Source organism: Sphaeramia orbicularis, chromosome 1 (genome assembly GCF_902148855.1).
Source record: "Sphaeramia orbicularis chromosome 1, fSphaOr1.1, whole genome shotgun sequence".
NCBI lineage: Eukaryota > Metazoa > Chordata > Actinopteri > Kurtiformes > Apogonidae > Sphaeramia > Sphaeramia orbicularis.
This window is the reverse complement of record NC_043957.1, coordinates 28804541-28822224: the sequence shown is the minus strand read 5'-3', so window position 1 is coordinate 28822224 and position 17684 is coordinate 28804541. Positions and strand designations below refer to the sequence as shown.

At 36.9% G+C, this 17684-nt stretch overlaps 2 protein-coding genes across 2 annotated transcripts in view; one reads left to right on the top strand and one right to left on the bottom strand.

Moving 5' to 3' along the window:
• Nucleotides 1–21: 21 nt before the first annotated feature.
• On the bottom strand, nt 22–12594 carry tmc5 (transmembrane channel like 5). The gene is made up of 21 exons (XM_030145745.1): nt 12427–12594; nt 11775–11953; nt 10872–11101; nt 10620–10697; nt 9136–9252; nt 8896–8998; nt 7989–8070; nt 7617–7877; nt 7113–7255; nt 6842–6986; nt 6557–6709; nt 6047–6213; nt 5858–5933; nt 5678–5775; nt 5485–5580; nt 5202–5277; nt 4538–4671; nt 2697–2870; nt 2158–2236; nt 1909–2001; nt 22–1375 (listed from the first exon to the last, which is right to left on the bottom strand). Exons 2-21 carry the CDS (start codon nt 11846–11848, stop codon nt 794–796), a joined length of 2961 nt encoding a protein of 986 aa, XP_030001605.1. The 5' UTR covers nt 11849–11953; nt 12427–12594; the 3' UTR covers nt 22–793.
• Nucleotides 12595–14000: 1406 nt separating this feature from the next.
• Nucleotides 14001–17684, top strand: part of LOC115420554 (nodal modulator 3-like) — a 37735-nt gene continuing 34051 nt past the window's right edge. Inside the window, 5 exon segments of the mRNA XM_030135898.1 lie at nt 14001–14156; nt 15676–15940; nt 16030–16178; nt 16319–16474; nt 17569–17654. Coding sequence (XP_029991758.1) covers nt 14141–14156; nt 15676–15940; nt 16030–16178; nt 16319–16474; nt 17569–17654 — 672 coding nt within the window. The 5' untranslated portion in view covers nt 14001–14140.

The following is a 17684-nucleotide window of genomic DNA, read 5'->3' as shown; positions in this document are numbered from 1 at the left end:
GATTAGTAGATCAACAGGTATTAAACAGTTTAGATCAGTAGATGGCTTTAATTGATGGTGGCTGTTTGGGTCTTTATGGGTTAAAGTGAAATGTGATGAATCTCAAAACAGAGAATCTTCAGAATTAATTTAGTTTTATCAGACTTATACTTGAGAACAATGAATAAACAGCTCAGTCAACATATCAAATCCTGGCTGTTATGCACTGTCTGCCAAATGCCAACAGAGGGCAGTGTTACTTCAACTGTCACAACATGGACACAAAATTACAAGTGATCACAAATGTAGGTGACTGTCTTATTGGTTGTGGTGTCTCACTTTCTTTTTGGCATTCAGGGTTTTATTTTATTTTATTTCATTTCATATTGTCTTTTATTTATTTTGCATACATTTCACATGGATCATATTTGATATTACAGTGCTACATGTAACTGACAACAATAGAGATGTGTTTATGATGCACAACTTGGAGTAGTAATGGCACAAATCAGGCTTTAGTGTTTATTTGTGATATTCCTTATATCACACAAAGCTTTAAAGACTGTCATAAAAATGTACCATTAAAATATAACCAAAAAAAAGGTGCGTAAAGAGGTGGACCTGCACTCTCTTATAGCCTTGCTACAGTGTCTCTCAATCTGAATTTGCTGTTTGCATATACAGTTGGATTGAAAGAACAGTGATTTCTGGATTTTACACTGCTGCAAAATCTAAAACTATAATGTCAACTATGTTAAATCTGGTGCTCTTTTTAGTTTTATTTTGGTTAGGTTCTAAAGTCAGACTCCCCTGCTCAGTAACCATCGTCATACTCGCTCTGGGCCTGCTGTCGGGCCAACATGGCCTGTATGAGGGCGCTGGAGCCCGCAGGGGCTGGGTTCTGTGAAGGAGCAGGAACCCACTGTACCCTCTCCTCCTCTTCCTCTGCCCTCTGCCTGGCTTGCATCACTTGCATCATTACACTCGTCACTGAAGCTGGAGTCTCATGCCCTGCATCATCCTCTGCTCTTTGTCTGGCTTGCATTGCCTGAGCCACTGCACTGGAACTGTTCGTAGAATAATCAGAGAAATCTCCTCTGGTGAAGTCATCCTGAACGTCTTGAACCTCAGTTCTCTGTCTGGTCTGTACAAGAGCGCTTGAAGATGATAGGTGTTTATCATACAAATCTTCCTGTTGTTCAGCTGTCTGGCGGGCCGTCATGGCCTGTATCAGAGCACTAGAGGTGGAGATGTCTGAGGGAACAGGAACTCCACCAGTGTGGCGCCTATCCTCCTCCTCTTCAAGCTGCTGACGAGCAAGTAAAACCTGAACCATCGCATTTGAGTTGGACTGACCACCCGAGGAGTGGTTATCTGAATGGTGCTTTGTTTTGTTCTGAAAGAGAGGGAAGAAATTACTGGTTGATACAAACTAATCAGATTCAAAGACAATTAAATCTAATGAGTGTTAATACCGAAGTTATTATTAACGAAAACTAACGAAATGACAAAAATTGAAAAAAACATTTTCGTTAACTGAAATAAATAAAAACTATAATCAAAAGAAAAAAATAAAACTAACTGAAACTGTATTGTGTGGTTACAAAACTAACTAAAATGTTTAAAAATTCTGGATGAAATTCCCTTCGTTTTCGTCTGTCAATATTGGACTAAAGTTGGGAGAAAGCAGCAGAGTCCTGTATGGTATTTCTTTGAATATGACAGTGAGGAAGATAAAAGGTATGAAAAAACTAATACTAAAACTAGCTTTTAGAAAAAAAAAAAGGAAAACTCATTGAAACTAGCAAACCTGCTCCAAATACTAATTAAATCTAACTGAATTAGAGGGAAAAAAAGTCAAAACTAAATAAATCTAAACTATAATGACAAATCCAAAACTATTATAACCTTGGTTAATACACAACAAACCTTTTTTGGATGTTTGTGTTTGCTTTTTTTGTTAGGCTGAGATTTCTGGAGGCTCTGGAGCTTGTCTAACAAGAAGGTTTTGTCCTTGCCCTCCTGATGAATTAAAAAAACAACAAGAAATTATAAACATTAGTGAAAATTTCAAGTGCCCCCAAGGATAACCTGCTATGCTTATTTCCAATAGACCAATATATAAAAGAAAGCATGAAGACAAATGAGATACTTAAGTTGCTTTTCAGACATACTTACATTGACAATCTGTTGTTTTAGAACACCAATGAGCTGCTTGCGTCCCTGAGTGATTTGCCAGAAGATGTATATGATGACACTGAAAAGGAAGAAAAAGGGTTATTCCACATTTGACCAGCTAAAGTCAGACAGGCACATGTTTGGCAACAATAAATACAATTGAAATTGTCATAAAAAAAAAAAAATAATAATAATACTTGCAAACAACCAGGTGGACACCAGAGGCATTCAGAACACAAATGTGCAGTGTACGCGTACTGTGGTTTGACAGTCAAATGAAATGCCAGTAAATTCCTTCACTACTGTTATTGCTACCTGACATGATGGAGTGTTCATTTTTTGCATTGAGAACCATGTTTGAATGTACAGACTGTTAAACATGATGCTTTAAATCAGTGAGAGCCAAGGCTGACACTCTGGACAAAATATATTCATTTGTTGATATGGTAGTTAATATATTTATAGAATAAAAACATGCTCTGAGTAGTACAGTACTCTACACATAGTACAACTACAGTACATTCTACTCCAGTACTTACAGGATGATGAGTGTGATAAGGAAGTAGAAGATTTCGCTCCTGATCACATTTTGGTAAATCCAAATAGCCCACTGAGACCCGGGGATCTCCTCTAGATTATCTATCCAGACCCCCACCACACTGAAGGTATTGTTGAGCCCCCGAAAAGGACCACATTGCTCTGAAGGAGTCAGACTAGAGAGACAGAGAGAGAGAGAGAAAGAGAGAGAAAGAGAGAGAGAGAGAGAGAGAGAGAGAGAGAGAGAGAGAGAGAGAGAGAGAACTGAACAGGACTGAGGTTTGACTTTAGGATGTGTGTGTCAGTGTTAGTACAGAATGCACTGTGTGTCACAGGCTGACACTGTTGGATTATGGTCTGGTACAATTGTGTTCAAAAGGTGATCTTTCAGGATGATATATATGTGTTACTATATATATATATATATATATATATATATATATATATATATATATATATATATATATATATATATATATGTATATGTATATACATATGTGTGTGTGTATATATATATGTATATATGTGTATATATATATAGATTTATTTATTTATTTATTTATTTATTATTACTTTTTTTTTTTTTCAAGCATTTTCAGACTTGCCTCGATACCGTTCCCACTTTTTCACAATTCTTCACATAATATATTTTACAAGCACATAACTGAACGCATCAGTTACCCTTTGGTTCAAAATGTAATTCAACCATCACAGCACTCCGTAAATGTGAAATTGTGCTCTTTTCTCCTCTTGACAGCTCTGTGCTTAATTTTACAAACTTTTCCATGAATGAACTTCACATCTACACTAACATCCATGAATACCTTTGGCTTGGAAAGTATCCTACATCAACAATGTTTCTGGTATACAGTTCAAAGGGTACATGTGGATATAAGGCAGTGTTTTTCAACCTTGGGGTCATGACCCCACGTGGGGTCACCTGGAATTCAAATGGGGTTGCCAAATTTTCTAGTAATTGATTAAAAAAACAACTTATAGATAAAAAAATATATGGTGAGTTGAGAGAGACAATCCCAATACATAAAAGACATGACAAACTCTGAAGCTGAAACTGAAGCACTGTGGTACTGTTTATCTGTCAAATGTACATTCTGGTCAGTTTAAGATGGTGCACCTCTGTCATAATTCATAGTCTGAGTTATTGTTTGTTTAGTATTAATTGTCAGCCTTGTAAATACAAGCTGGACTGACTGTACATATCCTGACCAAGGAAAACAAAATTCTCACTTTGTGCAGTAATCTACACCTGGCTTTTCTGCCTCCGTCCATAATAATATACATTATATAGACTAAATGTCATCTAAAATTAATGTTTATTTGCAACATAGTATGGCAAATTATTACATGATCAAAACAAATTAATTTTAGCAAAAAAATGTCTATATTTTGAAGGTCTGGGGTCACCAGGAATTTGTGATGATAAAATGGGTTCACAAGCCAAAAAAAGTTGGAAACCACTGATATAAGGGTTTAGATGTGTTCAGTATGTGCTGTATAGGTGGTGACAAGGTTACATATAAAATGTGTGTTTTTTTTTAAGTTGTTTCATATGCAGCAGATGCGGCAGATTTACATCTACAGTGGTCATCATTTTGGTTTCTTTTGATCTGAAACTGACTTGTTCTTAATAAAGGACCTAAATGTGTACAAATATGCTGTAGTTGCTGCTGCTGAACACCTGCATGAATTTTAGAGGAAGTAGTGATTGAATGCAATATATGCAGAGTGTCTCCTGATATGGGGATGTGTTTTAAGATTGGTGTGAAAATGACAATAAAAACATGTAGTTTTTTTTGGATCAAAGTCATTCATAGCTTCATACCTCCAGCATGTGTATGCAACAATGGAGAGGGCTCCCACAAAGAAAGGGAAGAAGAGGAGGGCGATGAAGATGGTTTGCATTTGAGCTGCTCTTCCTGATCTCCGTGGAGGTTGGCAATTCTGGGTGAGGCTCAACTACATAAGGAGCATGAACACACACACGTGAACAAATGCTTTTTTTTTTTTTTTGCAATTCCTCATAATGTGTTTATAATACAATGAGCTTATTCAACATCCTATCCGTTTCACTTTATGACAGAGCTCTCTTCAAAGGTCTGAATAGCATTGCTTCAAAGCCTGTCAGTATGTTCATTAAATATTCAACAGCACTGGTTCCAGCCTGGGTCAAGTTACCAATCATACTGAAATCGTTTACTTTTCTGGGATTGATTGACCTTGTATGGCACAAAGTCACCAAAAGGTTTAATCCATAAATCCAACACCCTTGTTGTATTTTCCATAACACAAAATAAAGCAAGTGTTCCATGTAACAAAAGGGTTTGAATTAATTATTGACTCAGGTGCACAAATAGAGTAACATGAACCTAAAAGAGTATCTAGCAGCTTGGTCAGCGATGGTATTGTATCTGCCTATGGACCTGTATCACCAGAGCAGTTTAGTTTACAATCACTAAGGCCTCTAATCCTTGAAGACCGTCGGTTACCTTCTTTAGGTAAAACAGGATGAAAAATTTAAGAATCTGGATAGCAGGCAGGAGAGGAGAGAAGTAGATACCGATCCTATGGAGAGAAAATAGCAGGTTATATAGCAGCTCTCTTAACAGTACAGCAGAAATACAATGCAATTAGACAATAAGCAGCAACTTGGTACTAACTTAATATGAAGTCATTTGTCAAATCAGCCAAAATCAAGTTAAAACAATTAGTAAGAAGGAGTCTGAGCCATTGCTTAGCTTGTGTATTAGCTGTTAAATGTTTTGTTCTCACCAGGCCAGAGTCTGTGCATAGATTAGTTCCAGAACATTTCGAGCCACGTCAAACTCTGGAACTCCCAAGCGTGGTAATAATCTGGTTCCAAGCACACTGTAACAAAGACAATAGATCTGATTGACATCTGAGCTTCACTTTGTTTTCACATATTCATATTTGCTATAAAAATAAAGTTATTTGTGCCACTCACTTGCTGAGAAACTCTCCAAAAAACGATCCCAACATCAGAAAGAGGAAGTCAACGATGACCAGACGGTACAAAGCCTGTCCTACCATGGACTCCCAACACTGTGGAAACACATGAAATGACTGAATATCCATGAATATTCATATGGAGCTGATGGTGTGTTTAAAGGCAATTCTAACCTACCGAAAACTTTTTTGCCACCTCATTCATCCAGTAGTAACACAACACACCCAGAATGAACATCCTGAGTAAGACGTTTCTACATGTGTAGGGAAAGAAGGGCAGAATTGGTGCTTTTAAAAACATATCTCTCAAACATCATGAATCCTGTAGTCATGATTGCATGTAAACAAAAAGTCATTTCTATCTAACCTGACCACTAAAGCGTAGATCTGTCTGCGCTGGCTCGAGTAGTGCTCAAACTTATTGAAGAGTGAGTAAAAAAGTGGGATGACCATGTTCATCAGAGACACTACAAAGGGAACGAGAAGAGTCTCTGCCTCTTGAAGTAGAGACCAGTTGGTAGCATCTGACACACGCTGTAAAGATAACAGATGGACGTCAGGAGGAGATAGCGCTCCAGCACTAACTTTAAGTTCAAAGACATGAATCAAATCCTGTACTGCCAGTAAGTGACTTGACAACTTACTGTCAGGAAGTTGCAAGCTCATGAGTCATGGTGATATGGACTTTAGAGGGGTAATGCTTCCACATATCATAAAGCATTGTCATACGCTGTATCTCTAGGATCTTCTCTGTGTGTGATAGTGTTGATGGCACACACAGAGTAGAAACCTCTCCCCATTGTCTTTCTACTCTATATTCAGCAAAAACAACTGTTTTAATTTTTTACAGACGGTCTAACTATTTCAGCTTGCATACTTGCTGTTCATATTGGCAGAGAAAGTAGATGCTCGCTGCACAGCCAACAGCCAGACTGGTGGAGAGCAGCCAAGAGCCCAAATAAACCCCAAAGCGCTTCAGCTTTTCAGAGAGAGTGAGAAGGTCACCCTGGGCATTTTCTGACAAGGATTCCTGAAGACAAACATGAAGATAATAAAAAACAAAACCACAAAAAAACCCTCAGATGTGTCTTAAAAAAACATAAATGAATTCCCAGAAGTTATTGTTTGAACCTTTTGTATGTATGAACACAGTGATACTGACCTTGAGTTGGATGCGGAGGTTGCTTTTTCGCTGCTTCACAGCTCTTTCATTGGTTATACTAAAGTCCCAGCTGCACAGAAGCTGCCACGCACTGCTTGAAGCTGGGTCTGCTAGTACATAGTTTTTCTTGAATGTGCTCGCCATACTACATGAGGATTGAGACAAACAAGGGAAACAAAATAGAATTCATTGGCTGTAGTTAAAGACATCAAATACTCATCTACATCAAATGGAATGGGAGTTTTTCCATTATGCAGAGGACTGCACTAACCTGAAGATAAGTGCAATACCACAGAGCACCATGTAAACCGCTATCGTGAAGAAATAGGCCAGCTGCATGTCGTACTCCACCAGACCAAACAAGGTTTCATTGCTGTAGCTGCCGTAGTACATGACAGTGTAGTTGAAGTAACCCTGTACAAATAGAGAGACATGTACTTGATTGATCCTGAAGGAAATTCTGTGAACTCCATCGCTCGCATACATACACACACGAGATGCAAGAGTTAAATATAAAGAATAAGAATAATAAATAAATAAAAAGTGACATAGCCATAATAAATGAATAAAAAAGACATAGCCAGAAAAATAGCTAGCCTATACAATAAAAAACACACAATAAAAGTACACAATAAAAGCATCAGTTAATCAGTCAAAGCTGCAATAGTGAACAAGAAGCTATGTAAGTTGACTTAACTGGCTGGAAGATATACAGAACATGAAACTCGATGAAAATGTTTGAAAGGGTGACTGTGATTGATACGATTATACTTACAGCTCCAGTTAAAATTTCTAGTCCTCTGAAATGTGTATTTGGAGGTATGTTGGGTGAGTGGTCATAAACAAGCAGTGGGATGGTGATGAAGCCAAAGTTGACCAGGAAGGAGAATATGTTGAACATGAGCAGCCACTTGAGGAATATGAAATAGATGAGAACACTGGTGCCGAACCTTCCACCGATCTCTTTCATGATGCTGTGCCACAGCTCCAGGGTCTGCCGAGCTGACCTTATGTTGTAGCCCCACCTACGAAAGGACTAAGAGAAAACCCACGGCTTGAAAGTATGCTACAAAACACTCTTGAACTTAAAGGGACTTACTGAAGACAAGTGTAGCAGCACATGGTTTTATAATGAATGAACACTTACCAAGGACACAGTCTCAGAACACTCTGCAAAACAAGTGAACTGACGAGACTGCTTGGAGGATTTGAATGCCAGTACTTGGCTCCTATAAAAACAATTAATTAAGGTTAAAATTAAAGTTCATAAATGATTTTTTCATTTCGTTAGCCTCATAGCATAATTGCCTGAGTCATACATTACATGGACAAAAGTAGCGAGACATGTTGAATTCAGGTATTTCTTTTCTAACAGGGGTCTGGGCCACAAAACAATAATGACAAATGTATTGATGTAGCCATAATGTGTTCCAATATTTTTGTCCATATAGTTTATAAACACCAATGTTTCTCCTTTAAGTTTAATGAGAGCTTTTTCTTCCTAAGTGAGATGTGTACAAAGTAGATGGTTAGTTGTTGTAAAAATGTACTATTTACAATCAGAGCATATAGAGCACAATATTTTGCAAATTTAGAGGTAGATCATTTAAAATCATAGTCATGGATAAAAAAAAAAACAAACAAAATCAATGTTGAGAGAATTTAAGTAAAAACCATCTCAGGCCTTTTGGAAGCAAAGATAACAATTTAAACAAAACTAACCAATTATACTACAAGGATAACTATTTCAAGATCTCCCACACTGGCCCTGTACTCAGGTCTGCAGAATAACCTTTGGACTTCTTTGCAGTTTAATAGTTTCTTGAGTAATGTGGCCTGAAAATAGTACTATCTTTATTCTGAGGTGTTTGCCCAGATCCTGTTTACATAACTCCTCCTTCAGTAAAACCTACCAAGCTGCACTTAAAATACCATCTCTTTGCATACACAGTATTTGTTGTATGGTTCTTTGCAGAGTGTAATGGTTAACTCAGTGTGTAGATAATGACACAACATGGTTTATTACCTTTAACTGCTTGTGTGTCAAGACCCACCTGATATGTTTCTTCTCATCAAAGCTCATTGGAAGATCTCGAATGGCCCGAATTCTGTCTCGTGTTGACTTGGCGACAAGTTCTTTGACCAGGTTCTGTTCCTCTGTTGGATGTACAACATAACAAGACAAACTGTCCTTGGTATCTTTATGCAGGTCAACGTCATCAATGCAAAACAGGTGTCATGCTTTGAAGTTCACATATTCACAGGATAAATATACTATGACAAAAGTAACTCACCGTTTTCCATCTCATTCCTGATGGCATCCTCTGTGATGAAAAGGTGTTCAGGATCTGTGTTGGGAAACATACTCATCCTTCTCATTGTGATTCCCCTCCATCTCATCGTCATGTTACCTGGATGGGTACACAAACAGAACCTGTGTTTTATCAGTTCTGCAGTGAGTTTTAGTTTAGTTTAGTTTATTTCAGACACAAACATAATACAAAATGTAGGGAAAAAAATAAAAGAAGACAAAAATAAATCATAGAATAACAGAAAAAGGAACAACTGTTGTGCCTGAAAGGGAGTAGGAAGAAGCCACTGCTTATCAGTCCTACCCCCTGATTCCAGTCCTCGGACTGTTAATGCCTAGTCACATGTAATACAACATAAGATCGTGATTATCGATGATGTCAAAGACGGCATATAGTTACAGCTTCTTATGTCATTTTAAAGGTTAACTGTGGGAAGTTTAGTGACATCTAGCCTTACCCTCATTTGCAAAAAAACAAGTTCCTCACTAGGGCCATTGTTTGTTTTGTTTGTTTTGGAGTTTTCAGTCAAATAGTCTATATAAATGACGACAATGCACCTTAACACTAGGTGCCACTTGCCAAAATGTATTAGCCCCTTCTCAGCTAGTGTGGAAACTTAGTGGAGCGAAATGACAGATTCCATACTGGCTCATACCGATGAAAAAAAAACCAAACAATTTTTATTTAGCTATTATTATGATTATTATGTTCCATTTTAATAGTAGAGACTCCTAAACCCAATACATAATGCACATTGGACTTTTAAAAAATTGATTCTCTCATGATTTAATACAGATATAGCACTATTATTTGCAATTGTTCTTAGTGTACATCACTTATTTTTGCTGCACAGCTGCTATGTAAGTTATGTCACTATTACAAGTGTGTGTTGTAACCATCTTAAACTACATGCATCCCCACTGAGTGATTGACTATTGTATTTTATAGGCAGTACAGCATGTCATAAATTACAGTGTAATTAAATAGAATTAGGGGCATCTACTGATATATTTCCGTGCTTGGATGAAGCTGGAGCTCAAAGGTTCAAATGACTGCACAACAGAAGAAATGCAGTCATAACTTAACAGCAAGAAATATCTGCTTAAGTGCTATAATCTGTTTTTTATAAATGCCTGTACTCAAACCTTATGCCCTTCATAAAAAGATAACATTTTCCCCACAGTCCCCTTCCATCTTTAAGTTTATTTTCTTGTGAACTTCCTTGTCCTTTCAGCCATTCCTCCACTAATAATTACCCAGTGGTATCATTGCTCAATAGTCAAACTCAGCATGTAATTATGAATGGTACATTTATTTTAGATTAATGTCTCATAATGGACTTTAACTTCCTATAACTTACTACTTAACTTACTTTAACTTTACTATAGAGACTGACTTAGAGCCTATAGCAATGCTTTAGGTGAAAAGAAACTCTTTCTATGGAGTAATGTTAGATTAAGTATTACCTGACAGTGGAGAAGATAGTCGAACAGACAGTGATCGGTCATACTGGGAGTCAGAGGTGATCTGAAACGTACTGTGACCTGAATGAAAAATAGAGGGAGAGGTTGGTCAACAACAGTGTCACTAAGCAACACACAGAAGCACAAATGAAGCTGTCGGGCAGGCTGAGGAATAGTCAAACTAAAACAAAATTATACCATATAACATATATTTACAGCTATTAAATCTATGCTTGTGATACATAATCCACTTACTGAGGTTGTGTTGTTGTGCAGGACTCTCAGGGCGTATCGAGAGGAGACCCATGGGAATACTTTCTCTCCCCCTCCAGCTCTCCTCCTGCCAACCCCCCCAGGGCACTCTCCCTGTAACATCTTGACTACTGGTCTGACCAATAGATGACTGATGAGTCTCTGCTCTCTCACCTCTCCAGACCCTTTCGTCCCCGGCATATGGATTGGTATGATGGGTTTTTCTCGGAGACCTAGAGTCCGAATAATAATAATAAGAATAAAAATGTAATATTCAAAGTGAGGCATAAATGGCTTATCGCATCTTTATCATACAGCCCTGTTTATGGTTCTTAGGGCTCTGTGCTTATCATTTCCTGTAAGGGAATTAAAATGTCAAGTCACAATGTCCTGAATGTGAAATGAAACCAGTATGTGATTTTTTTTTCTCCCTGTTAGTTACTTAGATGATACATAATCCTTATTTCCTTGTAGGATAATTTCATGTTCTACAAGGAAGAAAAGACTGGCTGTGACTTAACTTTGAATAAGCTTTTTTTTCACAGCTTGACATGTTTGTGTAATAGCTCAATTTCTAATCAAACCACAGAAAAAAAAACAACATAGAAATGATTTCAGCTGCTTTACAGTGTATATCAGTGATTTAGACATAATAGGTTTAAATCCCCAAAATATGTATAAATCAGCTCCTGTTACAACTCATGGTATCACATTCCCACACAGCCTGTTCTTCAATGACATCCTGTTCATTCTTTTATAGTACATTACTATGTGTGCCCTCCACTTAAGAACACAAACACTCAGACACAGCCTCTGATAAATGGCAACACATAGGAAGCACTTTTTTCAGTATAAATGATGCACTTTTGAAGGCAAAATCATGCTTTATATCAGATTACTACAAACCTTTTATCAATTTCCAGAGTCTCGCTGTCATGGTAGGCAGGGTTGAAAAATCCTCTGTTGCTGTAGCTTGACATAAGCTCTGTCAAATCGATCTTTTGGCTCTTGCTTGAGACAACAACAATCCCTCAGGTGACTCTTTTACACTCCCTCTTCGATAGGTTGTTTGTGAAGTCCAGCACCTGTAATCAGTTGAATAAACCGAACTAGAAAAAAATACACAAAAAACATGTCTAAAGTAACCCAAAGACAATACAGAAATATTTTCCTTAATTACAGTTTTATCAAGACATAAATTGCCACTTGAGTCAACTTTAATATCCAACGTAACCAAGTAGCATCACATATTGAAGCCAAGTGGTTTTCTGTGCCCAGAATGACAAGCACATTGTCAGGGGGAAGCATGTGTAATCTAATATACCGGCCCCATCCTCATTTGTTCATCATTAATTTATAAACTAGGTTTGGTTTCTAGCCATTGAAAAGCCAATGAAGGATAAGAATAGAGGCAAAAGCTGAGTAACAATGAATACATTAAAAAAAAAAACACTGAAACAATAATTTCATAAATTAGGACAACAGTAATATGTCATTGAGGTGCTAAAATATGCAGATCATGTTAAAATCTTCTGTTCTGTCCTTAAACTCTGCTTACCTGGAACATAAATGATGGTGACGATGATGATGATGATGATGATGACAAGAAGAACTGGTCCTGATAATATTTTAGAATTGTAGAGCAATATTTAGGATTCTAGCTGTGTATGTAGTCTCAGCTTGAAAGCTAACTTGTGTAAATGAGCCTGAGTACCAGTGTAGGAGAGAGAGAGGGGAACCAGGGACTGTGTGGCTACCAGGAAGTTGTGTGCAGAGCTCATAAAGGTAAAAGTCCACACGTCTCCAGAACAGACTGTATAAATCCCACAGGCATGAGAACACAAAGTAATGAATCCTAGAAGCTAAAATTTAATTGGCATCCTTAGTCGGATTTACTTTAGCTATTAATTCACACAATCTTATATTAGTTCATGTGCTTCAATTGTGGCCTAATCAAACTAAAGCACAAAGACTGGAGAAACAGTCAGATCAGTTGGATACCACAATTAACTATATACCCCCAGGCCTCCTGGTTTAATCCACATTACTGCCTCAAATTTACATATCCATCTTTTTTGTTTTGTTTTGTTAGAGCTTCAGGCCAACATTGCAATTACTTTTATTATTATTTTTAAATAGGCTGTTTTTATTTGTTGTTTTGTTTGCATGTCAGTAGTGGATGGAGAGGATCTGGGCCAAAGAGTCCATTAAACTTTGGAGCAGGTCCACAATAATTGCCCTGGACTTTTGTTCCCCCTTTCTTTGCAATCACTATTTATTTATTTTGGCCAAATAGATATTAGAATTAGAAAGTGTCTAAAGCATCACTGCTGCTGGATTAGCCTTTTTTTTTTTTTACCCAGTCTGGACAAGCATTTCTCCTATGAATAATCTACCAGAATTGTATTGATGACTAATCAAAAGTTTTGTTTTGTTTTATTATTATTATTATTATTATTATTATTATTATTATTATTATTATTATTATTATACTTTATTTAGAACAGCACAGTTTACAGTACAAATATAGACTTTTCATAGAAAATACAGTGATCATTCACAATAGAAGTCATTATATAAATGCTTAATTATAATCATGTATAGAAAGAAAGGAGAGAAGAAAAAGAAGATAAGAAAGACAGGAACAAGAGAAAAAAGTATGCCAATTTATATTAGGGATGTCAAAGCTCAGATGAATATTTTAAGGGAAGACAGATTTCAACAATTTTGATTGCCTTTTGCTTTTCAGAGTACTTAATTGTGAGAATGTATTGTTTGAAATTATTATAGAATGCAGTAAAAATTGGCTTTTTTGCTGAGTATTTATAACAATGAATGAGAAATTTTGACATTAAAATGAAAAGATTTATCAGGTATAGTGATTCACTTTTAAGCAAGCTACTTTCAAATAGACCAAACAATACATTCCTCCAAAGAAAGATAAAATGTGCTGTAATGTTATTGTGAATAAGATCACAGAGTTTTTGCCAAAAAGTTTTATGACTAACTAAAAGTAAACATTTTAAATGAATTAAGATGGCATCAGATACTATGAATCGTTCCACCACAGCCTCAGTTGGGTATTCAGGGTTCCTGTTGGAGCTTCATCCATATTCAGGAAGTTGTCTGTGGAAAAGCCTCCGTCTTCTTCCTCACAACTGGAGAGACAACTCCCAGCCGACTCGATTTGCTAGTTCGGTTAATAGTTAGCCCTTAAAGCCATCTATTAACCAATGTAACCAGCGATATTTATTTAATAACTTAAGGAAACGATGGAGGTCGACTCAGGTAAACTTAGCATGACACGCATTAGCTGCCTTTGTACTGGAAGTTAACGCATATATCTGAATAGTTAGCTAACTAAGCTAGCGAGGTTAGCAATGCTAAACTCGAACTTTTTTTTTTTTTTTTTTTTCAAGTAACACATTTAACTTGGTTGTTAATGATTGTATGAAGGATGTTTTTAAGTCAGACAGTAAGTGTGTTTCGTTTGTTTAGCTTTTTTTTTTTTCCTGTTCTGAGTCTGGCGTTGTGAGTCTGCTTCAGCGGTGTCAGTTTTATAGGATACTAAAAAAAAAAAAAAAAACATCTGAAAGTTACATGTCTGAGTCATGTTAATAATCTTAATCAACATTAACAAGCGGCACAGCTCGTATCGGTAAAAGTGCACATTTATTTTAACGTTATCAGTGTTTTATTAACATCTGAAATCATAGTAAATCACTCAAAGGTTAAATGAGTTTTCATGTATTATTTGATTGTTGTTTGTGACTACAGAGCCATCTAAATACTCATTTCTTTGTTCATTTAATTCTGTTAGTAAGATGGTTTTCTTTCATCTGTCATTAGGTTTTAGGCATGCACCAATATTTCTATAAAAAACGTTTTACATATTTAATAATATGTAATTAATAATATATAAATGTGAATTAATTTCATAACATACATTTATTATTTTATATACTGAGTGATGGGGATGGAGGAATAAGTAATGCAGATTAAGTGAAAATCATACGCATCCTGATCTGATATATGGGCCTGGCCAAGCGAAAGTGAACATCAGGGTCACTTTATTTTTTCTCTAAAACAATACATTTGATTAGTCAGCATGAAAGACATATATCTCTAGTTTGTAAAACTGTTTGTTTAATTTAGATATTTATTTGCTGCCATGTAAATAGAATACAGTGTAAATTAAGAACATTAAAGGTTGTAAATAGCATAAATTCAGAATGTAAATAGCAATGTGTAAATAAATATGTTCAAAATATATGCCTGTGTCTAATCTTATATTTCATAATAATCTAATGCTATAATGATTTCGAATGTTACTTATTATTTTTAAAAAACAGCAGAAAGATCTGTATTAAATATAGTGATGAAACATTCAGAATATATACCAAATACAGGAAGTTAAACTATAAACCAGATGAAATCACAAATCAAACCCAGATTCAAAGGAGACAGTTTTGCAACCACTGTTACCAATGTTGAACCCCCTAAACTCAAACAGCTCATCAAGTCTGAACCAATTCAGAAAGAAAGCCATGCATCTACTAACAGCACACTTTGTGTATGCTGCTCTAAACACACACTGGACCAATGTCCTCATTTGGAGGAGAAAACTCACAGAGACAAGATTGCTTTCATAAGAAAAAAGGAATCTGTTTTGGCGTGATTAAAAAATTATTTTCAAAGTATTTGTCAGTAATAGATAGCTGTTATGAAACATCTGAATTATTATTACATTAATATTACCTTATAATCAAGTCTGTTGGTTCTAGTCCTATTTTTCTTTCATTTCCAGTGTTTTACACTGATCGCAGTGGGAGAGTAACCAGTAACCCACTGTTGGACCAGCTCCCCAGCTACCAGTCCCTACTCTACCGCCGGAAGTCGTCGTCTGGAGGCACCAAGCGCAGAGGCAGTTCTAGAACACGGCTGGGCTCCTCTGGTAGTGGAAAATGGGGTGTGAGTACAATCTCCAGACATGAGGAGAAACAGAAGAGTCAGACTGAGCAGAGACCCATCAGAGAACTGACCAAGAGCATGGCAGAGAAACGCAGAGACAAGTATGAATGACAGTATTTCACTCACCTGTTCCATTTAGTGTAGGCTTTCATACTCAGCAAACACTTCATTTTGCTGTGTGATTTGTTAGCACACAGCGTATGGAGGAGGCTCGAGATCTTAGCAGCTGGAGACAGTGGAGGCGAAGCACCCGTAGGAATGTAAGAAGACTGAGAGATGATGCCCATGAATGGCTGAACTCCCTGAAGCTTTGGAGGGGAGATATTCACCTGATAGAGGGTGAGAGATTACTGAAACACCTCAGATATCACAAAGTGCTGGGCAGTGATCAGAATGGCTAGTTCCAGTTACCATACCACTGTGTTCTTGCTGTTGTTTTTCCAGACTTTGATCCGTCTCCTCACTTTTTCACTTAACAGGGATGTTTGGTACTGGAATCCTGTCCTACTTCTCATTCCTACGCTTCCTGGTCCTACTCAACTCAGTCATCTTTTTGCTCATGTTCAGTTTCATCATGTTACCCATCATCTTAGTTCCTCATGCTTCAGGAAACACAACCTACAACCAATATGACGGTCGGTGAATGTTTTATTTAAACTTAAGTATAAACCAATACACATCTAGAATTCAACTTTAATGTTTAACCAGAATTTACACAATAATAAATATGTAGAAGGTGAAATAAGTACAACCCTGGAAAAAATTGAGACCACTGGGGAAAAATGATACATTGGTTTTGCTATTCATAAATGTGTTTGGGTAATAAGAATGTTTTTGTTAATTTTTCTTTTTTAATTGCAAATAAGATTTAAAGCATTAGCTTTCATAAAGTGAAAACTGCCACAGTAAAAACACAGTGTTTTCATATTCAAATAATAATTGTTAATTCAAAGAAACCAGCCAAATTCAATATCAACATCACAATACCAGGACAGTAATAAACCAGCCTTTTACAGTCAGGGGTGTGATTCTTCTGGATAGTTCCTGAAATCCAGCATTTCTGACCTGAATATGAGGATCTTGTGAGTCATGCAAATCCGCTTTTTTTGTTGGGGGGGGCACAGTTGGGTATTGGTAAACATAATGACTGGTCACCGGTACCACTGTTTCATGTCTTCATGTCACTCCACAAGTGGTCCATCCATTTACAGAGCTATGTAAAGTGAAAGCAGAATGCAGAGCCTGAAAGCAGAGCTTCACCGCAGAGCCTGCAATTGTTGCGGAAGGTTATCTCATGTGCTCTAAGAATTTTGGACGTGTGCTGGTGTCCCCATATTTTCCTGCTTTTTTGTCCTTTGCCAATCACACCTGTGTACATTGTTCCTTGATGCTTACTGCCAAAAAACCCCCCGAAACTTTAATAATGGCAGCCTCAAAGTTAATAAAAGCTCAGTAGCTGTGTTTTCTTTCTCAAGGGACAAAATGTCACAGAAAAGAAAATGTGAATGGAAAAAAACAGGGGAAAATGCCAGCAGCGCAGCATTATGTATTTTCTGCTTGACCACTGCAGAAATTACCAGTGGGGTTCAGGACTGGAAATTTGGAGTAGTCTCAACCTTTTCCAGAGCTGTATATTTGGGTAGTTTTGATAAAGCCATCCCATGCCCACTGCTGTAAGGATGCCTGATGACCATGTTTTTCAAACCTGTATGTTCCTATTTCACTACAGGAAGTGAGTGCAGTCTGTATCCAAGTAGTTCCCGTCGAGGTCTCGTCATCTTTCACGAGCACATTACAGATCTGCTCTCTGGAGGAGTAAGTGCACAATCTCTTTAAATATCTCCC